An 18,157-nucleotide genomic window follows, 5' to 3' on the forward strand; every position below is an offset into this window, starting at 1 on the left:
TTAGAAGCCCCACAGGGATTGGTTGGGTTCCTTTTGTGCTTAACAGTTGACTTTTGGCGCGGGTTGTCACTGGTTGGCACAAATTAAAATCTTACCGTTAATTTTGCTACACAGTGCTACAGGTCTTGTTTTCTTTAAAAAAATATATATCGAAAAAAGAAATGTTATTTACTAATAGAGCTATAGAAATGCCAAATTTGGCATGTAGTGATAATATACATAATTAATAAAATAACATTAATTAAGTGCTTTAAATTTAAATATTAATAGTCATTATTATCTTTAAAAATATATTTATTATTAGTATTAAAAATAAATTTGACTTTACATATAAGCATTATTTTGATTTTCATAATAATATGTATTACATGTAAAATAACATAATATATAACAACTTAAACATACATAGTAACCAGCTCATAGGATTTAAATATTCTGTTAAATTCTTGCTTATAACAAACAGTATATTATTAACTGCCAAACACAATGGATCTATAATTGTAAGCTTAGTTATTGACATAACAACAAAGAAGTAAATGGAATATTTGGCCCTGTAGTTTTACAAATTCTTTTGATAATTAAGATTACAGAATTCAATTTCATAAAGTTCTGCTAATATAGCGAATACTGCTCTTTTAAATACATAGGCTATATGACCACACCAGTATTTGGTAATCTTAAGTTCTTGCTAAAACTTATACTACTTTATTTTCATGGGAACGATATCGTAATCACTACAGTTTAAAAGCTAGTATCTTTTCTAAATTCATCGAGTGTACAATCTGTCACCATCAATGACATGGATTACTGGATACAATGCAATGTAGGGTTGAAGCTCTAAGTGCTACCAAAAGTGGCTCTAATAAGTACTCACTCTTGCATCAAAAATGATTCGTTCTGTACACTGGTATGTAGCAATGATCAGAAACTAATTTTTGGAGTATCTATTTACCTATGTCACGATAATATGTATTTATAACCTTGCACCAATAATCCTTCTATATCAGTTCAATAACAATAGAAGCGACTACAGAATTTGTAAATTAGTTTAGTATGAATTCAAGTAAGTTGATATAAATTTTCGTGAAAATTTCTTCATAAAGTACTCAAATGACACGGCACTCTGAATACTCAAGTGTAGTAAGTACTAAAGTTGAACCCTCATAATCCATAATTATAAACTCATAAGCCTACTCTTTTCTTTTTCAATTTAAGGATTGATATTAGAGTTCGTAAAGTTCATCACGGAAGTCGGTTAAGCATAAGAGATTTAAAAAAATAATTGTATGTAATGTAAAAAGATATTCCTTAGCGAATAAAATGCATTTTACTACTTAGGAGTTCGTTGTTGAACTTAGGTTAAGAATAGTATATTGGAAATTACATTTATTACTTTTGGAGGCGGGTAAAGTTTCGTTTAAAGGCACAATTTAATGAGTGCTTCTGTTCTTTAAATTGTAACTTCACAAACAACAAAACTGTGAAATAAGTTAGAATGTGACAAAAACATTAACATTTCTTGTTTACATTGATTAGAATACATTTATCGAAACACTTAACAAATTCATTGTTTAGTAAATATATATTTAAAAAATCCTAATTCTTCATTTCATGTTAACGCTCGAGAATGAGATAATGCACTTAATCCAAACGAACATTGATCAACAAGAGAATCCCCTCTAGTAATCAACAGCTTTTTTATTTAATATTTTTAGCGGTATGAGTCAAAAGAATTGAAAGTTCTCGAGAGAGAATTGGAGATTGCCCGTATCACCGTAACGACTAAGGCAGGCATGGACAGGAAACGAACAATTACGCTTTTCAGCTATAGATTTACCACTAGTTAAATAAGTGTGTTGCAAATAATTTGAACCGTATATAGCGCGAACATAAAGACCTGGATTTTTAGGACCAATTACTTTCATCCCCAAAAGATTAATTCTTGTAGGAATATCATTTGGAGACTTTGCTGAGTTTTCCTTTCTCAAATGCATTGTTACACATGCTTTGGTTTCTGTTATTATCTGAAAGCTTTCAGTGTTGTTAGGATAAGTCATTTCAAAAGAAAGTTTGAACTTGAGTCTATCAAGTAATTTAGTAGTTAGTTTTTGGTAAAGATTCAGTTGTTTAGAATAAAATATGAGCTCAAGAGTCATGGTCCATGGGATGGGCCTGCCAAATTTTACAGCTCCTAAAATTGTTTCCGCTCCAAACTCATAAGAAATATTTTCCTCCTTAGCAAATAAAAGTAATTCTTTTAAAATTTTAGCCTGCTCTTTAAGGCAACAAATAGGTATAATCTTATATTGCCACAATTTGGGATTACAAGAAAGTTTTACTTCTTCGCAAGAGAAATCTAAATGAGTGTTTGGTGGCAAAGATATTCTAGAAACTTGCCACTTCCTGCCCAACTGCATCCATGGATCTCTCGCGTTTGTTTTACTCTGAGGAATTCCTGCTGTAAAATACATAATATCCGGGCACATTACTGATAAAATTTTATTTTCTTTCAATTGAAGAAACCAATCATGAAATACAACTTCTTCAGGAAGTTGTTCGTTATAGGGAAACTTTCTGACAAGGGAATATCTTGTCAAAATAGATCCTTCAATGTAGTCACAGAACATACATTCTTCGGTAGAGTAATAATAACCATCAAAGTACTTGAGACAGAAATTTTTAATGCTTGACTGGAAACAGCCAGCTTTCCAATGACCTGTGAGATTTCGGAAAGAGCCACCGACTACACCGACAGAAACTACATCAGAAATAACTAAAATTTGTCGCTCTAGGCGAGAGTACGAAGTAAAGTGAGTTAAATCCCTTGCAAACAGCACGTAGGGCGTTTTTACTTGTCTTACTAAGTCATTTAGTACAGAACCAGGAGATACATTATCTTCAAACTTAAGAATAACTATTTGTAGATCTGACGGAATACTGTACTTTGCATTTACAGCTAGGATAATAGTTAGATCAACGTGATATTCCCTAATTCCTCTTACTAAAGTGGGTAATCTCTCTACGTATTCTTTAGACAGTCCTACTAAATTGATGAGAACAGTTACAAGTTTGTTGATGGGTTTCTTATAGCTGCAATTTTCAAATATAAAACCTTTTTGAAACAAAGGATATCCATATAAACTACCCATGAACTTTTCATTACAGACCTCATATGTTTTCTTTCGTTCACCTGCTTTACTTACAGTAAAACCGGAATTAATTTCTTCATCACTCAGAGCAGCTGGAGCATACAATGTGTTAATTACTTTATTCAATCGACGGTAAATACTGGGATGAATGTCACCATCTGTATCTGTGAAAGAAGAATATACTCATTAGACTTGAAGAAAGATAACCTTATAATAAATAATAAAGATTTGTGCAGATTATGTACTAAAACTATTTTAATACATAAATTTAAAAAATGTACATTTGTAATATAAATATGGATGTAATGTGTACTGTATATTGATTAGCATTAATACTCAAATTTTTAAGAGAGACTGAATAATTGGTTATGTATAAATGAAGGTTGAGTTTCCCTTATTCATGTAACTTGTGTTCCTGTCATCACATCATGGCGTGTACTCAAGTTGTGAAGGCCTCTAGACATGGAAGTTGCTGCGAATATATTGAATAAGTAGTCCTGGGAGACGGCAAGTGGTGATTCTTCAGCTTGGTGTTTAGTGTGACTTAGTACCTCGGAACTGACACGACCTCAGCAAGGTGAAATTAATGAGTTTTGGAACATAGAATATAGAAGTCTTTATAGGGTAGGCGTACATGAATCCGTGACGGGTGAGTTAGAGAAATATAGAATGAATCTGGTAGGAGTTCAAGAAATTTGATGGGAAGAAAGGATGCGGCGAAGACCAGAAATTTTAAGTCATTTTATGAGAAAGATAATACAAAGAATGGCAACACAAAGGACAGTTTTTACGAAGAAGTAGAACGTGTATTTGACCAACTTCCACAATATTATGTGACAATTCTATTGGAGGACATCAATGTGAAGATAGGACCAGAGTACGTACGTACATACACACACACACACACACACACATACACACACACACACACACACACACTCACAAAATCAATCAATCAATCAATCACAATCACCAATCATGAAATTACAGTTTGAATGAGAAAAGTAATGATAATGGCGCTAGACTTGAGAAGTTTGCAACATCCAAAAACTTTATCGAAAAGAGTACAAAATTCTCACATCGCGACATTCATAAATATACTCGAACCTCACCAGATGTAGAAAGACAATCAAACTGATCACGTTGTAGTAGTTAGAAGAAAACAGTCTACCATAATTTATTTTCGGTCGTTCAGAGGAGCTGACTGCGATACAGACCACTACATAGTAGCAACAAGAGAGAGATTGTCATCGAAAAAAATAATCAGCATCTAATAAACGATAGGTTTAATATAAAGGAGGGTAGGTGAGAGGAAATACTAGATTAAAACGTCAAATAGATTCTGGGTTTCAGAAGGTTCAGAATGCCCGTATTAAGTATTCTGCCTGTTGGAAGGATCTGAGACTAATAGATTTCACCCTTCACATTCCGGTCTGGAAATTTTCTTTCAGATTTCTTCATCTTCCCGTTCCAACTCCCAGTAAGTTCTTCTATTTTTTAAATCATCGATCTGTTGTCTTCTTTATTAACTCCTCGGGTTTATTTCCATCTATCCTTCTATGGCATTATGAAGAACACTATTTCTTTGCAAAGTGTGTCCAATCCACTTGGTCTTTCTTGAGCGTTCTCATCTCTTCTACTCGTTTCAAAACATCAGTTGATGATGCTTAGGTTAAATTTAGGAATAACATCAACGTTTCTACGCCTTCCAGGGATTTAAACGAAATCGTAGACTCTCACGTTGGGAGCCCTGGTGACCCCCTAATTATTTGAGTCATAATTGACACATCGTTGGAAATCTTATGGAACACAGATTTCAACAAGGTAACATTTGTGCAATTCACGCTCTATTCGTAGAAGAAGAAGAAGAAACAAACAGTCCTAAAAATATGAAAAATAGAGTTTGGCAACCCTTGCAGTCACCCTACGCTGACAAAATCATACTATTATGTAGGTAACACACTTGTGACAATAATACAAAAAAATGGTTAACCATGGCTGTAATACAAAGTGAGATAAAAATTCAGAACAAAATTCCTATAAAAACGCCTTCTATATCATCTTCGAACGGCTGTTGCAGACCTTCGCATTGGCAGCACTGGTGACCCCCGCTAATTATCACAGGGTCATGATTAATACATCATTGGAAAGCTCACAGATTTCAACGATATAACATTTGTGCAGATCAATTCAGTGAAAGGATATCTTGTCTTGCCTGAAAACAAATTAATTACGTCAAGAATCTGAGACTCAAAAAATTGGCCAACTTTGTCCCTCTCCACACCCATATAAGCAACAAGTACAGGGCATTACAATGTAGAAGACTATTTCATTGTTTCACATACCAATTTTTATGAGTGTACTCCAAAGGAAGAGAAAGGCCCTTCAAGAAAACGTAATGAAAAAACAAAGGATCACAAAATTTACCCTCCCCCTCCGCCCTAGTACCCCCACATAATACATAAAATGCATATAGGCGGAAAGCTTTATCCTTCAGGAACACATTGATGTCAAAATTATCTTTATAGCTTAATTAATGCTTGAGCTGTTGAGGTTTAAATCTTTAACGCAAGAGTAGCGTTAATGGGCGTTAAAATTTCAACAAAAGAAAAACTGGAGCACACGGAAGTCCATAGTAAGAAATCATGCTTTAATCAGGACTGCATTTAAACTAGCAAGGGAAGAGAAAACAGGCAAAACTACGCTGACTACAAAATTCAAATAATAGAACTGTGCAAAAGTTTATTCACAAAAAGTACAAACTGTACAAAAGTTTTTTGAAAGATCTTAAAACAAAGTAACATAATTTCCTGAAAAATAAAACTGTAAAATTTGAAGATAAAATAACAACTAAAACATCCGGGTCGGTATAAAAGCATCAATGAATTAAGAACGGCTATCAAACTCGCGCTTATATACTAAAGAATACTTCTCACGGATACGGGTAGTATTTTTGAATAAGTGGAGAAATTTCTCTGACAATTTGCTAAACACGCAGCTAAAAATAAGATTTGTGGAGAAAGTGAAATGTATATAGCAGAACCGTATAGTCCAGACCCTGTCCGAATAGAAATAGAAGTTACTTTAAAGAAATTAAAGAAACACAAATTTTCGAGTGCAAACGAAATTCCGGCTGAGTTAATTGTAGCTGGAGGGAAAAACATGTGGAACGTGATACACAAATTCATTCCCCTCTTATGGAACAAGAAGAGATTGACGCAAGAGTGGAAAAATTTATTCGAATTCACAAGGAAAGTGAATAAAACTGATTGTGATAATCTGAATAGACCTCATTGCTCTCCAGTCTCGTCGTATTCTCGAAACTTAAATATTAAACTGGAATCAAAAATGTATACATTGATTCGATTTTTGATACATTAAGTTCTAAACTCTCAAGTGTCATTGCATCAAGATAGTCAAGAATTATTAAAACCATTCTCAGCTATTGTTGTAAACTAGGAAATAGAACTTCAGACTAACTCCTTTAGCTACCACATTCCAGAAGACACGAACATGATTCTATTTCCAGGGGAAACAAACCTCTGAGGTGATTCATCGACGTGATGTTACTTTTTTCAAACAAAATTAGCTGTTTCAAGGAATCATGAGAATGTAACCTTTTGTCCTCTGGAAGACAATTACAGCTACAATTTCACTGTTGTTCACCTGTGGTCAGGGCGGATCTAGACATTTCTTAAGTGTAAGCAAACAATATTTAGGCGCCCCCACCTAAATCATAAAAAGTAGAAAGTTGTATTGAACAAAAATTTTTCAAATAATTTTAGAATTACAAATTTCTTCAATATCTGTAGTTTCTCTGTGAATATTAACGAAAATTGGCGAAATTATAACTAACTGACTGTGGATGAATACTGAACAAAGTTCCAGTTTTAATAATTAATAGCATTTTTTATTAAATCAGCACAAGGCACAACTAAGATATATACCTAAGATGTATTTTGACAAGTATATACAATTGAAACATAAAACTTGAAACAGAATAAAACTCGTGACCTTCAAGTCTAACATTAACACAAGTTTGGTGAGCTTCAAGTCTAACATTAACACAAGTTTGATTCTGACAGAGAGGTATGCTCTTATGCTTCATTAAAAACATATTTACATAGTATTTTCTAGTGATGCGATTACATAGTATTTTCTAGTAATTAGCTTAATTTCTCGTTTTCTTTGTTACTGAAAAGTTCATGTTATAAAAACACTTTTCTGCCTTTCAATTTGGCAAAATCTTTTGTTACTGCATATATATCCATTTCATTCAGTATGTCATTTTCAATGGCTATCAAAGCTAGTCAATTTAATCGTCTCAATAATTCTTTATTGAGTCAGTTGATCTCAATAATTCTTTATTAATTTTAACTGAACTTGTTTAATACACAACAAATGACAGAAGTGTGTGCCTTAATCGATATTTAATTTATCTTAGATCCAGTGGCGGAACTTCAAAATCAGTTCCCCCCAAAAAATTCATTTCAGGGCCCCTGAGGCTTATAAAACAATCCAGTCCTTTCATATATCTTTCCAATATAGACGTTCGAAATCAAGTAATGAGTAACACAATGTAAACATAAGCGGTGGCGCACCCAAGATTTCTCTTTTGAGTCCGAAGATTTTTCGGAGTAACCGACAAAATGCAAATAATGTATAGTTGCTCCTTGAAATAGTGCTGATTTTCTTAAAAATTAAAAGTTATGGGGGATCTCTCGGACCACCTCCGTCGATGCGCCTCTGAATACAAATAACTAATAATCAAAACTACTTTGCAGTAAGACTATTACCAAATGCAGTGGTGGCGATTGGACGTTAAAAGTGTGTGTGGGGGGAGGAGGGGGGCAAGACATGATTTGAATATTTGTATATCAATGTTAGTTTTCCTGGTTGTTTCTAACACTATGTTTGACGAAAGGTTGTATAATTAATAGGATACTATTTTTTCAGTTAAAATATCGTATATCATATTTCATATTTTATTAAGTAAATTGACAAGAGCAACGCAAATAGGAACTAGCCCTTTGTATTCTTAAACAACGAAAGTGTAAGAAGAGATTTGATTTCTTGCTCATGAATATCTTAAAATTCTGTCTGGAAAATTGTGTGATCAGATTATTTAATAACAAATTTACAAAACAAATAAACAGGAAGGATAATATTAATAATAGTAATGAAAAAAGAGGCTTGTTTTGCAAAAGTGACATTGAAACTGGGAATTAATGAACAACTTATACTTTTAATACCACACATGCCCTTGAATGTATGTTATTCCTCTTAGAAAATGAAAGACAGCAAATACTACAAGCGTATCCTACGACTAGTGATGTGAGGTGGGAAATTTTCCATTTCAGAAAATTTTCCCCTATATCTTTCCGGAAAATTTTCCGTTCTAGTAATCAGTGATCATGTAACAATTCCCCATAACCATAAAATTGATTGACTACACGTATAGAAATATTAAAAGGTGGAAGATCTTTAAAGAGCTGATAATTTTCATGGCTTAGAAAATTTCCGGTACTATATAGGAACAAGTAAAACAATTTTTCATGAATCGAAAAATTCCTGTCGTGTATAGAAAAATTAAAAATAAATAAATAAATAAATAAAACTTAAGTCGGAAAATTTTCATCATTTTGAAGCAAAAAGTAAAACGGAAAGTAAATCGGAAAGTTTTATTTCTCTGTAGAAACAAGTGAAAGGAATTTTCATGGATCGAAAATTTTTTATTACGATGTAGGAACAAGTGGAGAAACGTTTCATATCCCGAACAATTTTGAATATTATGTGTAGTGATGTTAGGTAGAAAATTTTCCACTATATTTAACTGCATATTGAGTTTTAAAATAGAATTCTTGTAGAGAAAAGTTAGACAGTAACAAATAATTTTCCAATCAGCTTTCGGGAACCGGAATTCTTTTTTTAATATTTTGAGTTGGCAAGTAAAAATTTATATAGGTTCTCTCTCTCTCTCTATGTGTGTGTATGTGTTTGTGTGTGCGTGTTTAAAGTGCAAGGAATATAAACCGAGTTCGTAGAATACAAATATATCATACTATTGTTTAAAATGTAACAAGAAAGCAAAAATAAACTTTTGTGAATTAGCCAATTATTTTAAAAAGAGAAAATTCAACTATTTCTTCACATATTCGCCTGCCTATATAATGAAATAACTACATAAAACATAAAAGTTCCAGTTCTTTATGACTATTATTCTTGTAACCGAAAATAAGAAGAAATGCTTTGATTTTATTGTGTTTAAAGCTATGATAAAACGTTTAATATGTTCATCTTACGGGTATTAAATTAACGAAATATGATTTTGTGAGATCAAGGTGAATTTGGAGGGAAGAATACATTGAAATTTTTGAAACATTTTTGCCGAAATGAAGAATCGTTAGATTTTCACTTCATGAAACTTTTTTCAAACAATATTTATTAGAATTAAATTTTACAGCTAACAACGATGTAGAGATAAGTGGAGTATGTCTTTATGAATCGGAAAATTTACATCACTGGCTACGACATTTAAAGAAATACTCAATTGCATTGAATTGCAATTAAAACGCAATACTTGTATCTTTCTTAACTCCACGGGAAGACGAATAACCAATAGTACTCACGCAACAGCAAATATTATATGGCACCATTTTTTCTATGAACCAGTAATACATACAAAAACTTTACATTTCCAAATGAAACTATATATAGTAAGAGGTCATTTCAAAACAGTGTGGGGGGCGGGAAACTGCCCCCTCTTGCCCTCCGTGATCGCCGCCCCTGACCAAATGTTTAAAATTATCGCTCCACCTGAATTTAATACGAGAGAATGGATTGATAATGATTGTCACATTGTTGTAATACAATGAGCATACTTATAAGGTGCTGTGATTGACAGTGAGAGTTTAGAAAAAAAACGGTGTTAATGACTTTTCGATTACAGTTTCAACAGGGCGGAAAATTTAAACTCAGACGCACTCGCCAATCCAAAAATGATGGACGCCAGTATCTGTCACGTACAAATTCTGAGAGCCCCCCCGCCGCCCCTCACGGTCTTTGGTTTGACAAGAAGAGAGATTACATCAGGGCATCAAATTTCAAAACCAGGTAATTAGATTCAGGATAATCAGTTTTGAATTGGACAATTCATATATACATGTTAAAAATATCTTACCTTAAGACTTCACGTTTGTGTAACGCTCTCTTTCTGCACTAAAGTATCAGTTGTCGATTGCAGTTTTCGGATCAAAGTTCTCATGTGAAGACTTCAACGTCCGTTGTGAAAAGTTTTTCCGTGCTTTTTCTCACTCAGTGACAATTATTTTCGTGTGAAACAGAAAAGTGTGCAGCCCAGTGAGATTAGGCAGAAACCATTCCTACTGAACACAGGTCGCCAGCTCTAAATTTCTAGTCGCCAATGGCGACCTGGCGATTGGAAATTTTATGCTCTGGTTTCAATTTCGATTTTAGTACCCTTTCCAGCTATATACTCATATACTGTGTGGAAACTAATTGTATTCAAACAAATTAAAATTAATTAAACCCGTAACCGAAGAGTCCGTATCTTTTCCATTTTAATTTAACAATTACTGCAGTCAACTAAAATAAACTTGTTTCAAAAGTTTGTCGTCTTGCAAATACTTCGTTGACAGTAACTGATATTGACAACTCCCCCACCTCAACATTTGTATAATCATCATTTTTGAAATTTTGTTCGATCGAGAGTAGTCGAGAGAAATTTCTTTTAGAGCCTTCGCTTGCCTCTCATCTTCTTTTAAGTATGGGAGATTTCTTTCCCCATAAAATGTTCACTTGGTTTTTATCGTTGGCCATTGTTATTACATGAAAAACAAAGTACTATTGGAAAGTGAAAAAACACATTATTAAAAAAGAAGGAGGGGGATAGAAAGGAAAACGTTTACAAATGATGAATGCCAAATAGACTAATAGACATTAAGAAAGTGACCACTAAGCAGTGGGCAGTGATATTAGAAACTTATGTCCAAATTTCCCTTAGAATGATTAAAAATTCCGCCCGTCTTTTCTTAGATTTGCCCCTTCCCTGGACCAAAGGACAACAAAAGCCTAGTCGCTTGAACTTCAATAATGTGCATTTCACTTACGCTGACCTTTCTCAACCTTAAATGTGGTCATTGAACCGAAGCACTTTGCAGGGACACTGTTTATGACAGGGCGAAGCACCCCTGAAGATATTTCTTTCTACTTGATAATGCCATCCACTCCATAACCAACATGTAGTTGACTTCCTTTTGTTTGTTGATCCATTCCCATTTCAAAGACATATTTGTCAATGACATTCTTTAACAAGGTCTCAGAAGGGTTGTTAGGAGCGTCTGTTATATTTCTATTTTTTGCATATGGCGGGATTTGTGGAAAGAATGCCGCTCTCTTTAGTCGTACTGGCGTAGTGTTCAATATAACATCTCTGAAAAGCTAAATTTCCGTACATTTTGTGTCATATTCGTAAAATCTCCCATTTTCTTTCTTTAAAAAATCCTTCCTAAATCTCCCTGTACCGCGGGAAATTTTACTTAAACTAGCATCATCACTTGTGAGTATGGCATTGGCGCCAATTGATGTACGAGTCCATTTCAATTGTAAAATTATTATCGAGTAAATTGCGAGCCAACCACGCAAAGATTAGACTTCATTGTTCTTTTAATGTATTTTATTTGTATCTCAGTCTGCACAATATTTATTTGAAGCTATTTGGAAAATTTTTCATCATAACATTTTCTCTAATAAATATTCACGTTTAAAACACAAAATTCATTTTCCCAGTTTGGTGCCCTCTTCACCTGACACCTCCTGCGAACGCGTAGTTCGCAGGATTCAAGATCCGGTCCTGCCTGTGGTTTGGAATGTTAATATGTATACATGCAATTTAATATGTCTACGAGACATCGTTAATCATACAAATATATAAAAAAGAATACATTACCTGGATAACGAAGATTTATTGGTAATTTTAATGGTTAATAAAGCACAGCACACCAGAATTTCCACAAATATTATAACTTCAAATAATAATTAAAGATATTTAACGAATTGCTATGAAATGCCCTTTCAATCGTGGATCATTTCTAAACTTCCAGATTTTCGACGTTAAACTTTTCCACACTACTTATATTATTTGAAGGGGAGAAAAGGGGAAGTGGTAGCTCCAACAAATTTATTTTCTGTAGATGTATATTCTTGATGGTATTTGCAGCTTATACGACAGAGATGAACTCCTCACTCAGCACATTTACTTCCTTTTGGTGTAAAATGCAGACTGTTAAGAACGTAGTTTCTCAAGGTGGCTAATGCGTTGTTCTTTCAACAGGGAAAATCCCGAAGGGTTTACGGTAGTTTGTTCGAATACTCAGGAAGAGCAAACGCAGTTGTACATATAAAACATATAGAAACCATGCTCTAAGTAAAATATTTACTTCCAGCAACCCTGATTCTCTTATCAGAGCATGATTTCAGTTTCTCATACACGCAAATGTTGCTAACTAACTAAACGAAGATGTCCAGAAACTCACTAAATATTTGTAAACACCATACCTGTAAGAGTGCTTTGGTCCAAATAAATTGTGATTAGCAATAGTATCGATTGACAACTGGTGCCTCTCTGTTTTGGTCGCACCTGGTGCTATGGAAATAGAATTGAAATAAAAGACTGCTTTATTCTGTTGGTCACGACAATTGAAGAAAATTGGTTTCTCATCAATGTTCACCAACATAAATAAAGTTTCTTTTTTTTTTTAATCTTTAAAAAAATGTTAAAATAGATTTTTCCTTAAGTTGCCTTGCATAGTCGGGGACAAAAGAGTATATAAATCGGAAGCGGTTACATCTATGGCGTTCCGACATGGTGAATAATCTTCTTAGTAAGATACTAAGTAAGATTAAGAACCCTGGCCATAAAACTTTGCGAAGTTCTCAGAATTAAAATTTCAAAATTTTTATCTTGGTTTCAAAGTTTAGTATAACTGGCATCATTGTTCAATATTATCAGTTGACACTGACAACACTGTTCAATAATATCAGTTGACATTTGCAACACTTTTTTAAACCATGTAACTGTTTTCGATGAAAATTTAAAGTAACACAATAACTACAAGAAAGATCACTATAAATTCTTTCGCACTATACTTCATCAGATGGAGTAAAATCACTGATGACGGTTTCACTGAGGAGGGTGAGTACACGGAAAGTGTGGAAATTCAACATTTGTTTTTCACCTGTAGTATAAGACATTAGGGCATTTTATAGTTAATCTTACTTGATGTTTGGAAGTTCATTCATCTTCCAATGGAGATTTTCGATTCTTGAGGTCCATTTTACTCCATAATAGGTGTGTCTTCTCCTCTTCAGAAATTCTATTCCCTTGGTTAAAATTCCAGATTAGTGAAATGACTCCAGTATCCTCTTGAAATCGGGGAAAGGGGATATAAGTGTGGAATAATTGCACTACATGAGAATTCTTCTTCTTGTTTCACAAACAGTAATAAATTCTTATACTCACTTTACTGTTAGATTTAAGAAGAAATATTAAGGGCATTTTTTTAAGAACTTCCGTATTTATATCCATTTCTATATTTAATATTCGTATTTGAAATAACAATGAATATAATTTTAGGAACACTGAATACTACTTATTGATATATATACATTATGTGACCAAAACTATCCGGACACTTGGCTGAAAATGACTTACAAGTTTGTGGTGCCCTCCATCAGTACTGCTGGAATTCAATATGGTGTTGGTCCACCCTTAGCCTTGATGACAGCTTCCACCAGTAGCGTAGCGTTAAGTTTCGCAATGGGTAGATAGGATATATATATATATATATATATATATATATATATATATATATATATAGAGAGAGAGAGAGAGAGAGAGAGAGTTCAGTGCTCCACGATTATGCTCTGAGACTAAGGGAAATGATTATGAGTGGGATGATAGTGGTGGAGTGACGAAAGTGGGAGAGAAGGAGAGAGAATCTCGAGAAAATCTATATACACAGTGTATGTCCCGTATAAAACCAATTTGGTGGGATTTGGAATCTAACCAAAGACCCTACACGTCAGAATTAACTGCTCTGCAACCGAGCTACCGAGGCTTCTCTTTAAATACTTGTTACAAAATTTTTCCATTTACATTATCCCATAATAACAATATCTTTGGACTTTTCGATTTAACCATTTTCTTTATTTATTTTGGAACTATTTGCAGTTTAAAACCTCCTATTAATATTGAGATAGTTTGACGTCTCCTGTAACCTGATATCAACATGTTTATACTCCACATATATCCAAATGTATGAAAATTATCAATTATATAATCTATTATTTGGGGCCGCGGTGGCTCAGTGGTGCACGGGGTCTTTGCTTCGATCCCAGTTCGCGCCAAGTGAATTTTGTGGTGAACAAACACCGTGTGTGAGATTTTCTTGGGGTTCTGCCGTTTCCTCCTGCTTTCTTCATTCCACCATTTCATTCACTTCTCATCATCACCGTCTACTTTACCTCAGCCGACATAACCGTGAGACGTAAAACTCAAAGATTTCATTTCATTTTTAATCTATTATTAGAAAGAGCAGACACATGGTGCAAAATATCGCATCGATATCCAGAACCTAATAATATTATGAGTTTAAGGTTTCTATTTCCTGATGAAAACCTCTGAGTGAGTAAAATTGTAGGAACTCTGTTTTAATAATAATTTCCGAAAGGAACATTTTTAGTGTAAGAATTTTTACATTTTCATATATATATATATATATATATATATATATATATATATATATATATTTGAAACTCCTAATAAAATTTCGTTAGAAACTTATTTTCGCTAGGTTGCACTACTATATATAATGTACAGAAAACTAATTTGGATAAACACATTCCTTAGCTATTAAATTAAACCAATATATCGATATAAATTTATTCTGACAAATCTCGGCATCTACACTAAATACATTAAATTGAATTAATAATTTACTTCTATGTATAATCTTCCTATTAGCTTTGCACTATTCCTGATTTAAAAAGTAAACTCATAATCTGGCTATTTTTAAAGTTAATACTACTTTTTATATGTGGGCTTAGACATGCCATTTAATAACTGGTGCAGTAAATCTATTTCCAATTATTTGATTTGCATATAATAAATAACTAACTTAGACAGACCCAAATATAAATTTACCTACGATTTTAAAAACAACAACAAAATAGCAGACTACGAAACCTCCTGCCCTTGCTTTCGCCTTTCCCAGTGTTGATACACTCTAGTATTGCGATTAAACAGAAGCTGATATCAACATGTCACGTGATCGTGAAAGATTTATATGAATTACTCTATCGATAAAACCTTCTTAAGGTAGTTATTAATTTAGATTTTTATTTCCTTCTATTTCTTAATATTTTTTCTTGAAATATGATTGAATATCTAAAAGGAAGAATGAAAAGTGTACTGGATTTAAAATGGTATATTTTCGCTAAGTATGGCATCTCTGCTACTGAGACGTTTTGCCCAATGTCTCTTTGCTAGGTTGTTTCAGCGAGTGAGAAGCTTACAGCCACATGCGCGCGCCGCTTTCTCAAGTGTATTTGTTTCAGCCGCGTTGAGACATATTTCTTGTTGTCCCCTGGTTGTTTCTCTGCAACCTGTTTGACGGAGATAGAACTTTTTTTCCCGAGTTTTGAAAAGTAAAATTATTTGGAAAGACTCTACTACTATTCTTATTAATCAAGCTATCGCTGGCCCTAGTATTTTTATATTTTTCTTCAACATGAAGTGTATATTAGTCCTTATTAATAAGGAAATTCTAAAGCTATGTTCTTTTAATTTGGAAAGGTAGACAGTGTCTCAATGTCTCATAGCACTCTACGCTACTGGCTTCCATTCTCGCAGGCATACTTTCAATCAGGTGCTGGAAGGTTTCTTGGAGAATGGCAGCCCATTCTTCACGGAGTGCTGAACTGAGGAAAGGAACTGATGTAGGACGGTGAGGCCTGGCACGAAGTCGGCGTTCAAAAAAAAAAATGTTCTAAAGGATTCAAGTCAGGACTCTGTGCAGGCCAGTCCATTACAGGGATGTTATGGTTGTATAACCACTCCGCCACAGGTTGTGCAGTATGAACAGGTGCCCGATCGTCTTGGAAGATGCAATCGCCACCCCCGAGTTGCTCTTCAACAGTGGGAAGCAAGAAGGTGCTTAAAACATCAATGTAGGCCTGCACTGTAAGAGTGCCACGCAAGACAACAAGGGGTGCAAGCTCCCTCCAAGAAAAACACGACCACACCTTAACACCACCATCTCCGAATTTTACTCTAGGCAGTAAATACGCTGACAGATGACGTTTACCGGGCTTTCGCCATACCCACACCCTGCCATCGGATCACCACATTGTGTACCGTGATTCGTCACTCCACACAACATTTTTCCACTGTTCAATCGTCCAATGTTTACGCTCCTTACACCAAGCGAAGCGTCGTTTGACATTTACCTGCGTGATATGTATCTTATGAGTAGCCGCTCGACCATGAAATCCAAGTTTTCTCACCTCACACCTAACTGTCATAGTACTTGGAGTGGATCCTGATGCAGTTTGGAATTCCTGTGTGATGGTCTGGATATATGTCTGCCTATTACATTTTACGACTCTCTGCAACTGTCGGCTGTCTCTGTCAGTCAACAGACGAGGTCGGTCTGTACGCTTTTGTGCTGTACGTGTCCCTTCACGTTTTCACTTCACTATCACATCAGACACAGTGGACCTAAGGATGTTTAGGAGTGTGGAAATCTCGCGTACAGATTTCTGACACAAGTGACACCCAATCACCGCGGAGCGCCCCATTCTGCTTTCTCACGATGTCCAATGACTACTGAGGTCGCTGCTAATGAGTACCTGGCAGTAGGTGGCAGCACAATGCACATAATATGAAAAACGTATGTTTTTGGGGGTGTCCGGATACTTTTGATTACATAGTGTATATATATATGAAGTTTTATTTTGAGTATCTCTAGTTCAGTCACTCATTATTTATTTTAACTTCCTTTTGAAAATAATATACTCAAACAAACAAAACATAACATATATAGCTTTATATTAATTTTTTAACGTTTATGTATTCGTAATTCAGTTACTATTATTTTAGTTACTTCTTTATACAAGGTTTATTTCAAACTTTTTCATTTAACAAATGATTAAATATACATTTGAATATAGAAAACAAAATAAATACACAAATAACTGAATAATTGAAAGGTTAAAGCGATATCTTAATGTTAGGAATATTAATTTTTTGTGCGTGTGTGTATGCTAATGCACATAATACTTATAAAATAACCATAGTGGATGAACATACAAATTAATTTTTAGGAAAATATTTGGGTAAACTTTAACTGGCAAATCTGCCTAAATAATAATAATAAAAATCATTTCCAAAATCTTGGATAACGAGAAATTACCAACAATTCCTCATTGAGACTGATTAAATCATTATTGTTTTCTCAATATGTGACTGGCAGATGCCTCACAGTTCAAATTGTCGCATGTTGAATTATGCTGACACAAATATTGTCTCAACTCCAATATGGCCTCTGAGTATGCATATTGTACAGGAATGTGTGGAAATTAGAAAATGTGATTTGAAGAAAATTCATATCAATTCAAAGAAAATATTAGAGTTCGTTCTGCCGAGACTTCGACAATGGGGTATAACAATTTCTAAAAGAAAAACTAAATGAGGTATAACAATTTCTAAAAGAAAAACTAAACTATGTAAAAATAAAATACAATTTTTAGGATATGTTTTTTCAGGTGGATATATGATGATCGATGAGGACCGAGTTCAGGTAATTGAAAATCTACCTAAACCTAAAAATCAACGAGCGTTGAGGAAAATGATTGGTTTCTTGTCCTATTATTTAAAATTTGTTAAGGATTATGGTGAATTATTGGGTCCTTTGCATGCTTTAAAGTCA

General features: G+C 34.0%; 1 protein-coding gene across 6 annotated transcripts in view; it reads right to left on the minus strand.

Moving 5' to 3' along the window:
- Nucleotides 1–292: 292 nt before the first annotated feature.
- LOC145690558 (uncharacterized) overlaps nt 293–18,157 on the minus strand; it is a 638,254-nt gene continuing 620,389 nt past the window's right edge. For all 6 annotated transcript variants that reach the window (XM_081765565.1, XM_081765566.1, XM_081765564.1 and 3 more), the window contains one exon: nt 293–3,313. In XM_081765565.1, the coding sequence (XP_081621691.1) occupies nt 1,725–3,313 (1,589 nt within the window). In that variant the 3' untranslated portion in view covers nt 293–1,724. The remainder of the gene's footprint in view (nt 3,314–18,157) is intronic.

This window comes from Thermobia domestica, chromosome 7 (assembly GCF_964235325.1).
Source record: "Thermobia domestica chromosome 7, izTheDome1.hap1.1, whole genome shotgun sequence".
Lineage (NCBI taxonomy): Eukaryota > Metazoa > Arthropoda > Insecta > Zygentoma > Lepismatidae > Thermobia > Thermobia domestica.